The following is a 14,222-nucleotide window of genomic DNA, read 5'->3' on the forward strand; positions in this document are numbered from 1 at the left end:
ACATGCACACAAAAACTTGTGCACAAACATTTGTAGCACGGTTATTTGTAATATTAAAAATGTGGAAATAACCCAAATGTCCACCACCTGATAAAAGGATTAAAAAAAAGTGTTATATCTATACAACAGGATAGTATTAGGCCAAGAAAACAATTTTTTTAAAAAAATAAATTGATTCGTGCTACAACACGGATGAACCTTGAAAACATTAAAGTAGAAGATGCCAGTCACAAAGGGCCATATGTTGTATGATTCCATTTATATGAAATGTCCACAATAAGCAAGTCAATAATGACAGATAGTAGACTGGTGGTTGCCTAGGGCTAAGATGGCAAGTGACTGCTAATGGGTATGGGACTTCTTTCTGAGGGGGTGAAAATCTTCTAAAATTGTTCTAGTAAAAAAAATTTTGATTGTAGTGATGTTTGCACAACTCTGAATATACTAAAAACCACTGAATTGTATGCTTTGAATGGGTAAACTGTATATATGTGAATTTTATCTCAATAGAGCCTATATAAATATATAAATCTAAATATATATGTGTATATATATTTAAAAAGCCAATTCTTACCTCTGCTCGGGGGATGCACACATCTCTGCATAATACTTTATCTTTGGTTCTGTCCCACTTGTCCGAAGAGTAGCGACGCAGCCATTTTGAAAAGTGAACGTAATCATTTGGCTGTTTTTACTTACAGGCAGCACCTATGCACAACGTGAACAACAGCTGAGTTACACTCGGTACCTTTTTTCATTTTCAAGAGCTGTAAAATATACTCTACTTATGTGAGGTACCTAAAGGAGTCAAATTCACAGAAACAGGAAGTAGAAGGCCATTGGCAAGGGGTGGGGTCAGGGGGAAATGGGGAGCTGTTTAATGGGTATGGAGTTTCAGTTCAGCAAGATGAGAAAGTTCTGGACATCTCCTGCACAACAAGGTAGACAGACTTAACACTATGGACTGCATGTTCAAAAATAGTTACAGTGGTAAATTTTGTTATGTGTTTTTTACAATTAAAAATATTTTTTGAAAATTATAAAATACAAAAGATTCCATGCATAATAATTTATAAATACGCCATTTACTGAACATTTATAATCATACAGGCATTGGGTTATATACCTCACACACACGAGCTCCAGGCCTCAGCAACAGTCTTCCAGGGTAAATATTACTGCCAATTTACTGACATGGCTCAAAAAGAGTAAATGACCTGGTCAAGGTCACCAGCTAAAGGGGCCGAGCGAGAAGCTGCAGCCAGGTCTGTCTGTACCAAAGTCCAAACTGCCTCTACATTTGCAAAGGGCTTTATAAGTTCGAAGCATTTTCATAGACAGTTTATCAATCATCTCCAAAGCAGAGTGCACGTGTCCTAGAGGACAGGCAAAATAATCCACTGGGGTACAAAAAAATTTTATATTTTTTACCTAAAAGTTAAAAAAGGAAATGAAGCTTTACTGACGTTGAACATACGGATTCATACTAGTACCCTTCCTGGACCACAGGTCAGTCTGTGAAGGTATCTTGGGGGAACTGTGGTGGTTGTACTAGGACAGAGGTGGTGCCTTTCATCAGGTGTCCAGAGCCTGGTCCTCTCCTTGAAACCCCTCCCTCAGTTAGTGGTACTACCATACACCAGCTGCTTAAGACAGAGACCTTCCTGGGCGCCTGGGTGGCTCAGTCGTTAAGCGTCTGCCTTCAGCTCAGGTCATGATCCCATGGTCCTGGGATTGAGCCCCGCATCGGGCTCCCTGCTCTGCAGGAAGCCTGCTTCTCCCTCTCCCACTCCCCCTGCTTGTGTTCCCTCTCTCGCTGTGTCTCTCTCTGTCAAATAAATAAATAAAATCTTTAAAAAAAAAAAAAAAGACAGAGACCTTCCTCCCCTCTTTTTCACTCACAGACCATCAACTAGCAAGTCCTGTCTATTCTAGTCTTTATTTAACTCAACTTTGTCCAACTCTCTCCATCACTACTGCTACTATATTTAATTCAGGCTCCCATCATGTCTCATCTTATTACTGAAACAGAGTACTAACTGACCTTCCCGCCTGGGAGTTTGCCTCTCTCTAACCCACCGTACGTGCCATTCCTTCTTGAACTCCACACTACAGTTGTACAGAACTCTTTGTGGTTCTTTGGACGAGAACATGCCTTCCTACCTCCAGACCTAGCACTTGCTGCTCCCTTTGCCTGAATACTCACCGTTCCTCCGCCATCTAGATAACTCTTACTCATACTCAGCTCACAGAAGTCCCCTAGAATGTCTTCTGTAAGCCTCCAGGTCTGAGCATCTATGCTCTTCCATGGCACCTTATGCACCCCCTGGTCCTTTTATCATTTTGTAAAGTAGTCCTTGCTTACTTCCATTTCCCCACTAGACTCTTGAGTGCAGAAACAGTGCCTTTCTCATTGCTCCTTCTCCGGTGTGCCTATACCTGTAGCACCGAAGGGCTTTGAGAAATGCCTGCTGAACACACAGAAAGCAATCTGGAGTGTGAAGAAAACACTCAGGAGGTCTTTGACACTTACTGTGTGACTGCTGGGGTAAATTAACAATGTCTACAGTACCTGCCTTATAAAATTGTTGTAAGCATCTATGGAGAACAGATAGAAAAGTACTCTGAATAAGGAATATCATAAACCTTAAAGGGAGTTAATAGGAAAAAAGCATCACACCAAGAACTACTCTAAGCACAACAACATTAGTGAAATAAAAAGAAGAAAAAATTTGGTTCTTCTCTTCAAGTAGTTTACAAAGATAGAAAGATAGATACCAGTAACTGGGAACGAATATTTGTTGATTAGATGAATAGACACAAAAGGAATATGAGCTATATTCTATGCAAGAAATTGCAGACTTGGGCACCTGGGTGGCTCAGTTGGTTAAGCGACTGCCTTCGGCTCAGGTCATGATCCTGGAGTCCCTGGATCGAGTCCCGCATCGGGCTCCCTGCTCAGCAGGGAGTCTGCTTCTCCCTCTGACCCTCCCCCCTCTCATGTGCTTGCTCTCTCTCATTCTCTCTCTCTCAAATAAATAAATAAAATCTTTAAAAAAAAAAAAAAAAAAAAAAAAGAAATTGCAGACTTCCCAAAATATATTATGCCCCTAGCATCAGAGACATCAGGACATTGTAAATGGAAATTAAGGCTAATAATCCTAACAATAACCAAATAGATATGATCAGCAATTTATGGCATTTAAATATTTGTTGAGCCCCTACCATGTAGGCAGGAGCTTTGACAGGCATGGAGGTATGTCAGAAATGGATCTGCCATGCACAACACAATGATAACATAAAATAGAAAGTGATAAATGACAAGAGTCAGGCCCAATATATAATGAAACCTCAGGAGGAAGATATCTAATTATGGGACCTGGACGGTATGTGGAGGAGGTGACATCTGCCTGAAGTCTTAAATAATGCCTAAGATGTGGACCTGCAGCAGTAGGAAGGAGAGGCAGACTGGGGAAATAGCTTGAGCAAAAATACAGAAATTTATATTTTTATTTCTTTAAAGATTTTATTTATTTATCTGAGAGAGAGAGATAGCCAGAGGGAGCATGAGGCAGGGGAGGGGCAGGGGGAAAGAGGGAGAAGCAGACTCCCAGCCGAGCCAGGAGCCCGACTTGACTTGGGTCTCAATCCCAGGACCCTAAGATCATGGCCTGAGCCGAAGGCAGACGACTAATCGACTGAGCCACCCAGGTGTCCCCAAATACAGAAATTTTAAATAAAAACGTATGCATATAAGAAACTGTAAGTTGCTCTATTTGGATGCAGGTATAGGGACTAAGGTTGAAAAGGGAAGTTGCAAATAGAAAGGTGTAATGGTGAGCTTTGAAACAAAAGGCTTTCAGACTTTATTTTCAACATCACACATTCTCCCTCTCTCTGTTCCTTTCTCTTTTTGTCTAATTCTCTTTCCCACCTCCCCACCCTCCAGGGAGGAGCATACACTTGGGGAGAGAGGAGGACAGGATCAGAGGCAGGGAGCCTGTTAGTGGGATTATAACTGCTCTGGAGAAAAGCAATGGATCCTAGTTTCAAAGACATTCACAGGCTTGAACTTCCACTATTTTACTATAGTACAAAGTAATACAAATTGTTAAAAAACTTAAAAAAAAAAAGGTACTTACTGATTTCTTATTAGGCTGGCTGTTATCATAGCCAGTGGTAACGTCCCGTATGTGCAATATAGCAAATGTCCCACAGAATTTTGGATATTCTTTTGGAGAATCAAAATTGCGAAGCCTTTCAAATATACTTTTGATGGTACTTGGATCATAACACAAGAAATATGAAGTTTTTGAAATATGATAACCATATCTGCACAAAGATTTAAAGTGTTAAAATCAGATTTCAGATAACTCTTCAGAGAAGTATATAATAAAGATAAGCCTATTATAGTATTATGTAGAAAGTGGCAGTCTTTAGTTCAGTTTTTGAACTTTTTAGAAAGGACTGATTATTTTCAAAACCAAATTTAGAAAGCTAAAAGTAGGACCAAAAAAATGAGAAATTTGGCAATTGAAATGAGAAATTCATAATAATAGAACTTACTTTTCATAAACCTTAATCAGTTGCTGTTTCAATGTTATATTCATGGTTTCCAGGTAAGCTGCCATCTCGGCAGCAACTACGGCTGCACTCACCCCATCTTTATCCAAAACCGAAGTGCCACACAGAAAACCTAAGAATTAAAACACATTTTTATTTTTATTTTATTTTTTAAGATTTTTATTTATTTGAGACAGAGAGAGGGCATGCAGGAGCAAGAAGGAGGAGCAGAGGGAGAGGGAAAAGCAGGCTCCCTGCTCAGTGGGTAGGCTCCCTGCTCCGCACTGAGCAGGGAGCCCGGATGGAGATGGGGCTTGATCCCAGGACGCTGGGATCATGACCTGAGCCGAAGGCAGACGCTTAACTGACTGAGCCACACGTTATTTAAAAAGGGGAAAACTTAAGCCTATAATAATTTCAATAGTTTTACATTTCTTCAGAAGAACCAATGAATTTAAGAGCCTACTAATAGATGAAACCCAGTGATACTAAAGGTACTTAGGGGACTTTTAAGGGTCTTCCCCCCCCCCCCCACGAAAAACGCATCTACATATTTCTGAGTTCTCTGTGGTTTTTACAACTCAAAATGCAAAACCAGAAGACAAAAATTCCTCTTCATAGACATACTACATTTTAAAAAATGCTCTCATCAAATTTCAAAGATTTCAATATTTACTACATACCAATCGACTCCTCAAATGCAAAAAGGACTTCTTTCCCATTTTCCAGGAGGTCTTTTATCCTACTTCCAATCCATTTAAAACCTGGTAATGTTTCCTGAAATGCAGAGAAGGCCACTCTAGTTAAGTGACTCCTCATAAATATATCTAGAGAAAGGCCTGTCACTAAATGCACGTAACACTCTCATAGTGATCTTCTCTTACGGTTTTTGGTCCACACAGATTTATATCATGGTGAGCACATAGCCAGAAGTGCTCGGATTCATATTGCCACGACTGATAACCTACTATTTATTGAGCACAGAAATAGGTGATTTATACCAAATATAATCCAACATTTGTAAGTGGTGATCCATATAGTCACAAAGTAACATAAATACACACATATATGATGATCATCTACTATTTATCAAGCACCGTTAACAGGCACTTTATATCATTGTTTTTTTGTTTGTTTACAAAAACTCTGAAGAGGCTCAGAGGCTCAGTGAATTTGCCCAAGACTATGCTGTATGTATGAGATGGAGCCAGGAGTCACTTACACTGCTTCTCAGAAACTGTCATTTGGGCTGTATTATAAGTACTAATATAAGAGAACCTATGAAGGTTGTGATTTAGTCCCCCCGAGTAATCAAAGGCCATAAAGCTTTTTAATGATGTACTTTCAACATTATCACAGTGTATGCTTGAATCAAGTGTTCCTTACCACAATACCATAGACTAATTAAAACCAAGGAAGTTACTAAGCCCTGCTTTCATAATTGGATTCGAGGACTTTTCATCGGATGAGCTACTATTCACTTTAAAGACATGAACTGTTTTAGAGTCAACAGAAAGAGCATGTAATAGACACCGATTCTAGAGCTCACCATTACTAACTTAGGATTCCCAATTCACCTCTCTACTTCCTCAGTGGGGAAAAAATAAAAACCAAAACCTCTGCTACCCTCCCCAGAACCAACAACAAACACAAGGAAGCAAATTTATAATACTAGTCTTTAGAATCATGTTCTTGTTTCTCTTTTGTGCTCTTTATACTTTTTTTTTTTTTTTTTGCCATAGATATTGAGGAAAATGTTAACATTACCATAATTCAGAATCTTGGGCTTGAATAAATTTTCAATTTTTTCTCTTTAGCAATTTGTTGTTGTTTTTTTTTTAAAGTAGGCTCTGCGCTGGGTGTGGAGCCCAATGCAGGGCTTGAACTCACAACTGTGAGATTGAGACCTGAGCTGAGATCAAGAGTTGGACAATTAATGGACTGAGCCACCCAGGCACCCTGCTATTTGTATTTTTTTTAAAGCCTGAGATTGAAAGTTCTATTTCATTAAATTAGGTATAATTTTCTTTTATTCAGCCAATTAGTGTTAAGACCTGTAGCTTGGCTGTGGCTCAAGAAAAATGCCCACAGGTGTGACATTTGCACTGATATTTGACAAAGATGGCGGAGGAAAAGCAATTTAATTGGCATCAGTCCCAGAAGCTATAAAAATTGTAAGCTTAACTCTCTAAGGCTCACGAAAGTTAATGATCTGTGCTGAGAGAGAGTTATTATTTGTTTTTTGGATGTAGAATCATTGGGTCTTAATTTACAATTTAGAAGACTAAGTTTCTTAATACTGAACTTGAAGAGCTTAAATAATGGTTGATGATATCTACAATTTTTTGGAATGGAGTTTATGTTACTGATGAGGTCACTAGGAGCCAGATTTTCTCAGTATGAAAACCAGATTTTGTTGTATGGAATAATAAGCATTAATGCAATTTTTAAAGAATATCTTATCTCAGTTCCAGAAATTCACATACTGGATGGATGGACTTGGCTCAAGGTGTCTAAACTGTCAAAAGATTAAGCAAGTGTTAACAGAATTAAAAAAAAAGGGGGGATTATAAATCAAATCAATACAAGTCAGTTTTGGCGGGGAGATGGCTTTAATGTATACACTTAGAAACTGATTGAGAAAAGTAGCATGCAGATTTTCTCTGTTCTTACTTCAAAATGAAATCCTTCTTTGAGTGCAATTGCCTTCAAAATTTTGGAAGAGACTGTGGTGGCTAACATATAAACGTTCTTCACATCAGCATTTCTTGATGTATTTTTCTTCCAGCAATCAAACATCCACCACCCAAACAAAGCTGCCAATTCATTCCCTGTGAAAACTTTCCAATGACCACTGTAGAGAGAATGAAGATTCAAGTCAAGACTTTTGTAACTTCTCATTAAAATTTCTTGACCCTAAAACGTATAAATTACCATCCCTCACATAGGAAAATCCAAAAGCTATTATATGAGATTCTTGAGAAAACATTTAGGATTATTTCTAGCTCACCAGCAGTGAACTTAGGGTAGAAATGGCAACGTCTGTTGAAAAATTATTACACTGTAACTATTGTTCTCCTACTTAATGAGAATATGATGTCCTGTCTATATAAGGACATTTGTCACAACATTATAAGGGCAAAAATACATAGCAATCCAAAGGACCAAGATTAGAAAATGATTATATTGATAAAGCAATCTGTTGGGCTATCATGCCTTTTTAAAAATTATATTTTAAACAATATTTAAGGACTGAAAAAAGTGCTCATGGTACAATATTAAGTGGAAAACAATCAAGATATAAAAATATATGTAGCATAACAATTTTATAAAAACAAATATATCTTAAGGAAATGTCAAAATATCAACCTAGGGGTTATTTTTGGATAGTGGACTTACAGGAAATTTACTTTCTTATTTTTTTATTATTTCCAATGAGCCTGTAAGACTTAAAATCAAAAACTCTTTTTCGAAGTTGAAGCGTTACTTACTTCTCCTGAAGCTCTGCCACTGCCAGCCGGTCCGCATCAGGATCTGTGGCTAGCACTACGCGGGCTTTTTCTTTCTCTGCCAGTCTCAAAGAAAGTTCCTGAAACAGTGAGCCAAATCACCAGACTGTATTCCAGAGGTTAAATTCAATGTTAATACTCCTACATGTAGGCACTATGTTAGTTGACATAAATTTGAGAAGGAATACAGTTTGACTAAATTTAAAATAAGCCTAGAAGTAGGGATATCCACCACAGAGATTTCAAATATAACAGGATATATGGTTCCAATAGAATTTAAATGATGTCCACGAAGGTGGTTTCTGTCTTTGTAAGTAATCTCTGAGTTGTCAATGACTTCTATTTGATGAAGTTTAATACACTAATAATAATTTAAATAGAGAAAAAAAAAATACCAGCACAGATTCTCCTTCTTCAGGATTTGGGCATTTAACGGTAGAAAAGTCTGGATCAGGATCTTTTTGTTCTGGTACTGGAATTGGAGGCTTAAAACCAAACACTTGGAAAGCCAACTGCACATAGTCATGTCCAACCCCATGGAAAGATGTATGTACAAATTTCAAGGTGGTCTTTGAGTTTAATTCCCTGTAAAGGAAAAGAATTATTCAATCGATATCATAAAACTTGGTGCTTGTGATATAATTAAAATAAGCTATAGAGAAGAAGCTAAAATTTATTTTTTAGGATGAAGAACAGATACTCGGCAAGCCAACGGCTTTCTAGCAATAGCGTTAGCTATTTATGGAACAGTTATGAAAATATGGAAATAAGGCAAAATCAAATTTTAGAGGAAATTTCCTAATCTCATATAGAGAATACATATATTTAGCTATAATTTTTTAACAGCTTTATTAAGAAGTACTTAATATACTCTACAATTCATCTATTTAAAGCGTACAACTCAGTGGCTTTCACTATATTCACGGAGTTATTCAACCATTATACTATAATCAATTTTAGAACATTCTCATTATCCCCAAAAGAAACTCTACCCCAGAGCTGCCACCCCCTAACACTCCCATTCCTCCTAGCCATAGGCAATCACTAGCCTCTGTCTGTTTCTGTCTCTGTAGATTTGCCTTCTCTGGACATTTTATATAAATGGAATCATACAATATGTGGTCCTTTGTAACTGGCTTCTTTCACTTAGCATGTTTCCAAAGTTTATCCATGTTGTGGTATGTATCAGTATTTGATACATGAATAATGTACCAAATGATACATGAATAATGTACCAAATGAATAATATTTCATTGTATAGATATACCACAGGTTATTTATCCATTCATCAGTTGATGGATATTTGGGTTATTTCCACCTTTTAACTATGGTGATTGGTACTATTTAGCTATACTTTTAATATAATGAACAGACAACACATTTTTATCTCTATTTCTTTATTTGTTAATCTTATTATATGGTAATGCTATCCCTACATTCCTATTTGGATACCTGTGAAAACAGATCTTTTTAAGATCTTCCATGTATCTTCTGCAAATGTCCTGCAGAGGATCTCTCTTCAGTGGGCTGGTATCCACTAAATTATCATTCCAGGAACCATTCCAAGGTTCCACACATTCTTCGATACATTTCAGAATTTCTTTATCATGAGGAGATGTGATCTGAGCACCAGTTTCCCAATAAACCTAGATGAGAGGTAAATACAGCTATAAGTACGTGAAATGTTGCCCAGATATTTTTAGCTACAGTAGAGATATTTGGCTTTATAAAGAAGCATCCCAAATTAATTAAGTAGAAAATATCAACATGGGACCAACTTAATACCAAAGGATGTTGATGATAATGATGCTACAGGTACTCTTCAATAAAATGATCATGTATTGGGGAGAAAAGATGGCAGAGGAGTAGGGGACCCTATTCCAACTGGTCCCTGGAATTGAGCTGGATATCTATCAGACCACTCTGAGCACCCACAAAATCAGCCTGAGATGTAAGAAGATCTGGATCCCTACAAACAGAATATTGCAGGCAGTTGGTTTCGAGGTACCAAGTGGGTAGCCGTGGTTCCGCGGGCAGATATCGGAGGATAAATGGCAGTGGGAGGGAGCCTGGCCGTGGGGATCCTACACCGCTGGTGCACGATAGCCTCCCACGCTGGGGACGGGCACAGACTCGCAGACCAATAGCAGCGGGGAAAGGACTTTAGGGCAGACCCCGGGACCGAAACCAGAGCGGCAGGGTCACGCCTGTGAACTGGGAGCACCTGGCGGTTTTAGAAGCACAAAGGGCAGAGATGTGCCCTGACCTGGAGGCAGGACTGGTGGCGCTGCAGAGGGGTGCACAACCCAGGACGCTGCAGTTTATAGCAGCACAGACAGAAACGGAGATAGTGTGGCCTAGAGGGCTCAGTGAAGAACAGACTGCGATCTCTCTGCTCTGAGGCAGAGGGTTGGAAATGGTCTCTTCTGCTCTGACTTGCAGAAGAGACGCAGAAAGCCACCAGGGAAAGCCGCGAGAAAACAAAAGCCCCCAAAACTGGTTACCACTGAGCCCATCCTCCGCCACAGGGGGGCAGGGCAACTCTGCCCAAATAGGGTTGCCTGAATAACAGGTGGCAGGCCCCTCCCCCAGAAGACAGGCTGGGAGAACAAGAGGCCAGCAGCCCTAAGGTCCCTAGAAAACAGGTGCATCTTGCTTGGGTTCTGGTCAATAATTTGGACTCTATACATTCCATTAACCACCCATCAACAGAATGACTAGGAGGAGGAACCCCCAAAACAGGAAAGACTCAGAGATTATGACTTATGCTGCAGATTTACAAATGGATGCAGATATAACCAAGATGTCGGAGATGGAATTCAGGCTAGCAATTGTGAAGACAATAGCTAGAATGAAGAAATCAATTAATGGCAACATAGAGTCTCTAAGGGCAGAAATGAAAGCTGGATTGGCAGAATTTAAAAATGCTATCAATGAGATCCAATCTAATCTAGATAATCTAACAGCTACGGTAACTGAGGCAGAAGAACGAATTAGTGACCTGGAAGACAATTTAATAGATAAAAAGGGAAAAGAGGAGGCCAGGGGAAAACAACTCAGAATCCATGAAAATAGAATCAGAGAAATAAGTGACACCATGAAGCGTTCCAATGTCAGAATTATTGGAATCCCGGAGGGAGTGGAGAGAGAGAGAGGACTAGAAGATGTATTTGAGCAAATCGTAGCTGAGAACTTCCCTAATCTGGGGAATGAAACAAACATTCAAGTCCTAGAGGCAGAGAGGACCCCTCCTAAGATCAAGGAAAACAGGCCAACACCCTGGCATGTAATAGTAAAACTTGCAAATCTTAGAACCAAGGAAACCATCTTAAGGGCAGTTAGGGGGAAGAGATTCCTTATGTACAGAGGGAGGAACATCAGAATAACGTCAGACCTATCCACAGAGACCTGGCAAGCCAGAAAGGCCTGCCAAGACATATTCAGGGTACTAAATGAGAAGACCATGCAGCCAAGAATACTTTATCAGCAAGGCTGTCATTTAGAATGGATGGAGAGATGCAGAGCTTCCAAGACCGGCAGAAACTGAAAGAATATGTGACCACTAAGCCGGCCCTGCAAGAAATAGTAAGGGGGATTCTATAAAAGGAGAAAGACCCCAAGAGTGATATACAACAGAAAGTTACAGGGACAATCTATAAAAACAGCGTCTTCACAGGCAATATGATGACAATTAATTCCTATCTTTCAATAATCACTCTCAACGTGAATGGCCTAAATGCTCCCATAAAACGGCACAGGGTTGCAGATTGGATAAAAAGACAGGATCCATCCATATGCTGTCTACAAGAGACTCATTTTGAACCTAAAGATACATCCAGACTGAAAGTGAAGGGATGGAGATCCATCTTCCATGCCAGTGGACCTCAAAAGAAAGCTGAGGTAGCAATTCTTATATCAGACAAATTAGATTTTAAACTAAAGTCTGTAGTTAGAGACACAGAAAGACACTGTATCATTCTTAAAGGGTCTATCCAACAAGAAGATCTAACAATTGTAAATATCTATGCCCCCAACATGGGAGCAGCCATCTACATAAGCCAACTGTTAACCAAAATAAAGAGTCATATTGATAACAATATGTTAATTGTAGGAGACCTCAATACTCCACTCTCAGGAATAGACAGATCATCTAAGCAGAAAATCAACAAGGAAACAAGAGCTTTGAATGATACACTGGACCAGATGGACCTCATAGATATTTACAGAACATTCCACCCTAAAACAACAGAATACTCCTTCTTCTCGAGCGCACATGGAACTTTCTCCAGAATAGACCACATACTGGGTCACAAATCAGGTCTCAACCGATACCAAAAGATTGAGATTATTCCCTGCATATTCTCAGACCACAGTGCTTTAAAACTGGAACTCAATCACAAGAAAAAATTTGGAAGAAATTCAAATACTTGGAAGCTAAAGACCACTCTGCTCAAGAATGTTTGGGTCAACCAGGAAATCAAAGAAGAACTTAAACAATTCATGGAAATCAATGAGAACAAAAACACATTGGTCCAAAACCTATGGGATACTGCAAAGGCGGTCCTAAGGGGGAAATACATAGCCATCCAAGCCTCAGTCAAAAAAATAGAAAAATCCCGAATTCACCCACTAACTCTACACCTTAAAGAACTAGAGAAAAAGTAACAAACGATGCCTAAGCCACACATTAGAAGAGAAATAATTAAGATTAGAGCAGAGATCAATGAATTAGAAACCAGAAACACAGCAGATCAGATCAACGAAACTAGACGTTGGTTCTTTGAAAGAATTAATAAGATCGATAAACCACTGGCCAGACTTACCAAAAGAAAAGAGAAAGGACCCAAATTAATACAATTATGAATGAAAGGGGAGAGAGCACGACTAACACCAAGGAAATAGAAACAATTATTAGAAATTATTATCAACAACTATATGCCAATAAACTGAGCAATCTGGATGAAATGGAGGCCTTCCTGGAAACCTATAAGCTGCCAAGACTGAAACAGGAAGAAATTGACAACCTGAATAGGCCAATAACCAGTAACGAGATTTGAAGCAGTGAGCAAAAACTCCCAAAAAACAAGAGTCCAGGGCCTGGTAGATTCCCTGGGGAATTCTACCAAACATTCAAAGAAATAATACCTATTCTACTGAAGCTGTTTCAAAAAATAGAAACAGAAGAAAAACTCCCAAGCTCATTCTATGAGGCCTGCATTACCTTAATCCCCAAACCAGGCAAAGACCCCATCAAAAAGGAGAATTTCAGACCGATATCCCTGATGAATATGGATTCCAAAATCCTCAACAAAATCCTAGCTAACAGGATCCAACAATACATTAAAAGGATCATCCATCATGACCAAGTGGGATTTATCCCCAGGATGCAAGGGTGGTTCAATCAATCGCAAATCAATCAGTGTGAAAGACCACATTAATAAGAGGAGAGAGAAGAACCATACAGTCCTCTCAATTGATGCAGAAAAAGCATCTGACAAAATTTATAGCATCCTTTCCTGATTAAAACTCTTCAGAGTATAGGGATAGAGGGAACATTCCTCATGTTCATAAAATCCATCTATGAAAAACCCACAGTGAATATCACCCTCAATGGGGAAAAGCTGAGAGCCTTTCCCTTAAGATCAGGAACACGTCAAGGATGCCCACTCTCGCCACTATTGTTCAACATAGTACTAGAAGTCCTAGCAACAGCAATCAGACAACAAAAAGAAATAAAAGGTCTTCAAATTGGCAAAGAAGAAGTCAAACTTTCTCTTTTCACAGATGACATGATACTTTATGTGGAAAACTCAAAAGACTCCACCCCCAAATTACTAGAACTCATCCAGCAATTCAGTAATGTGGCAGGATACAAAATCAATGCACAGAAATCAGTTGCTTTCTTATACACTAACAATGCAACTGTAGAAAGAGAAATTAGAGAAACGATTCCATTTACAATAGCACCAAAAACCATAAGACACCTTGGAATAAACCTAACCAAAGAGGTAAAGGATCTATACTCTAGGAACTACAGAATACTCATGAAAGGAATTGAAGAAGACACAAAAAGATGGAAAAATATTCCATGCTCATGGATCGGAAGAATAAACATTGTTAAAATGTCTATGCTACCCAGAGCAATCTATA

At 38.9% G+C, this 14,222-nt stretch overlaps 1 protein-coding gene across 4 annotated transcripts in view; it reads right to left on the minus strand.

Moving 5' to 3' along the window:
• PGM2L1 (phosphoglucomutase 2 like 1) overlaps window positions 1-14,222 on the minus strand; it is a 99,670-nt gene that overhangs the window by 7,485 nt on the left and 77,963 nt on the right. For all 4 annotated transcript variants that reach the window (XM_078058546.1, XM_036119531.2, XM_036119534.2 and 1 more), the window contains 8 exons: window positions 9,525-9,718; window positions 8,468-8,657; window positions 8,055-8,152; window positions 7,237-7,417; window positions 5,247-5,340; window positions 4,567-4,696; window positions 4,143-4,332; window positions 575-708 (listed from right to left, as the gene is read on the minus strand). In XM_078058546.1, coding sequence (XP_077914672.1) covers window positions 575-708; window positions 4,143-4,332; window positions 4,567-4,696; window positions 5,247-5,340; window positions 7,237-7,417; window positions 8,055-8,152; window positions 8,468-8,657; window positions 9,525-9,718 — 1,211 coding nt within the window. The remainder of the gene's footprint in view (window positions 1-574; window positions 709-4,142; window positions 4,333-4,566; window positions 4,697-5,246; window positions 5,341-7,236; window positions 7,418-8,054; window positions 8,153-8,467; window positions 8,658-9,524; window positions 9,719-14,222) is intronic.

This window comes from Halichoerus grypus, chromosome 11 (genome assembly GCF_964656455.1).
Source record: "Halichoerus grypus chromosome 11, mHalGry1.hap1.1, whole genome shotgun sequence".
Taxonomy (NCBI): Eukaryota; Metazoa; Chordata; class Mammalia; order Carnivora; family Phocidae; genus Halichoerus; species Halichoerus grypus.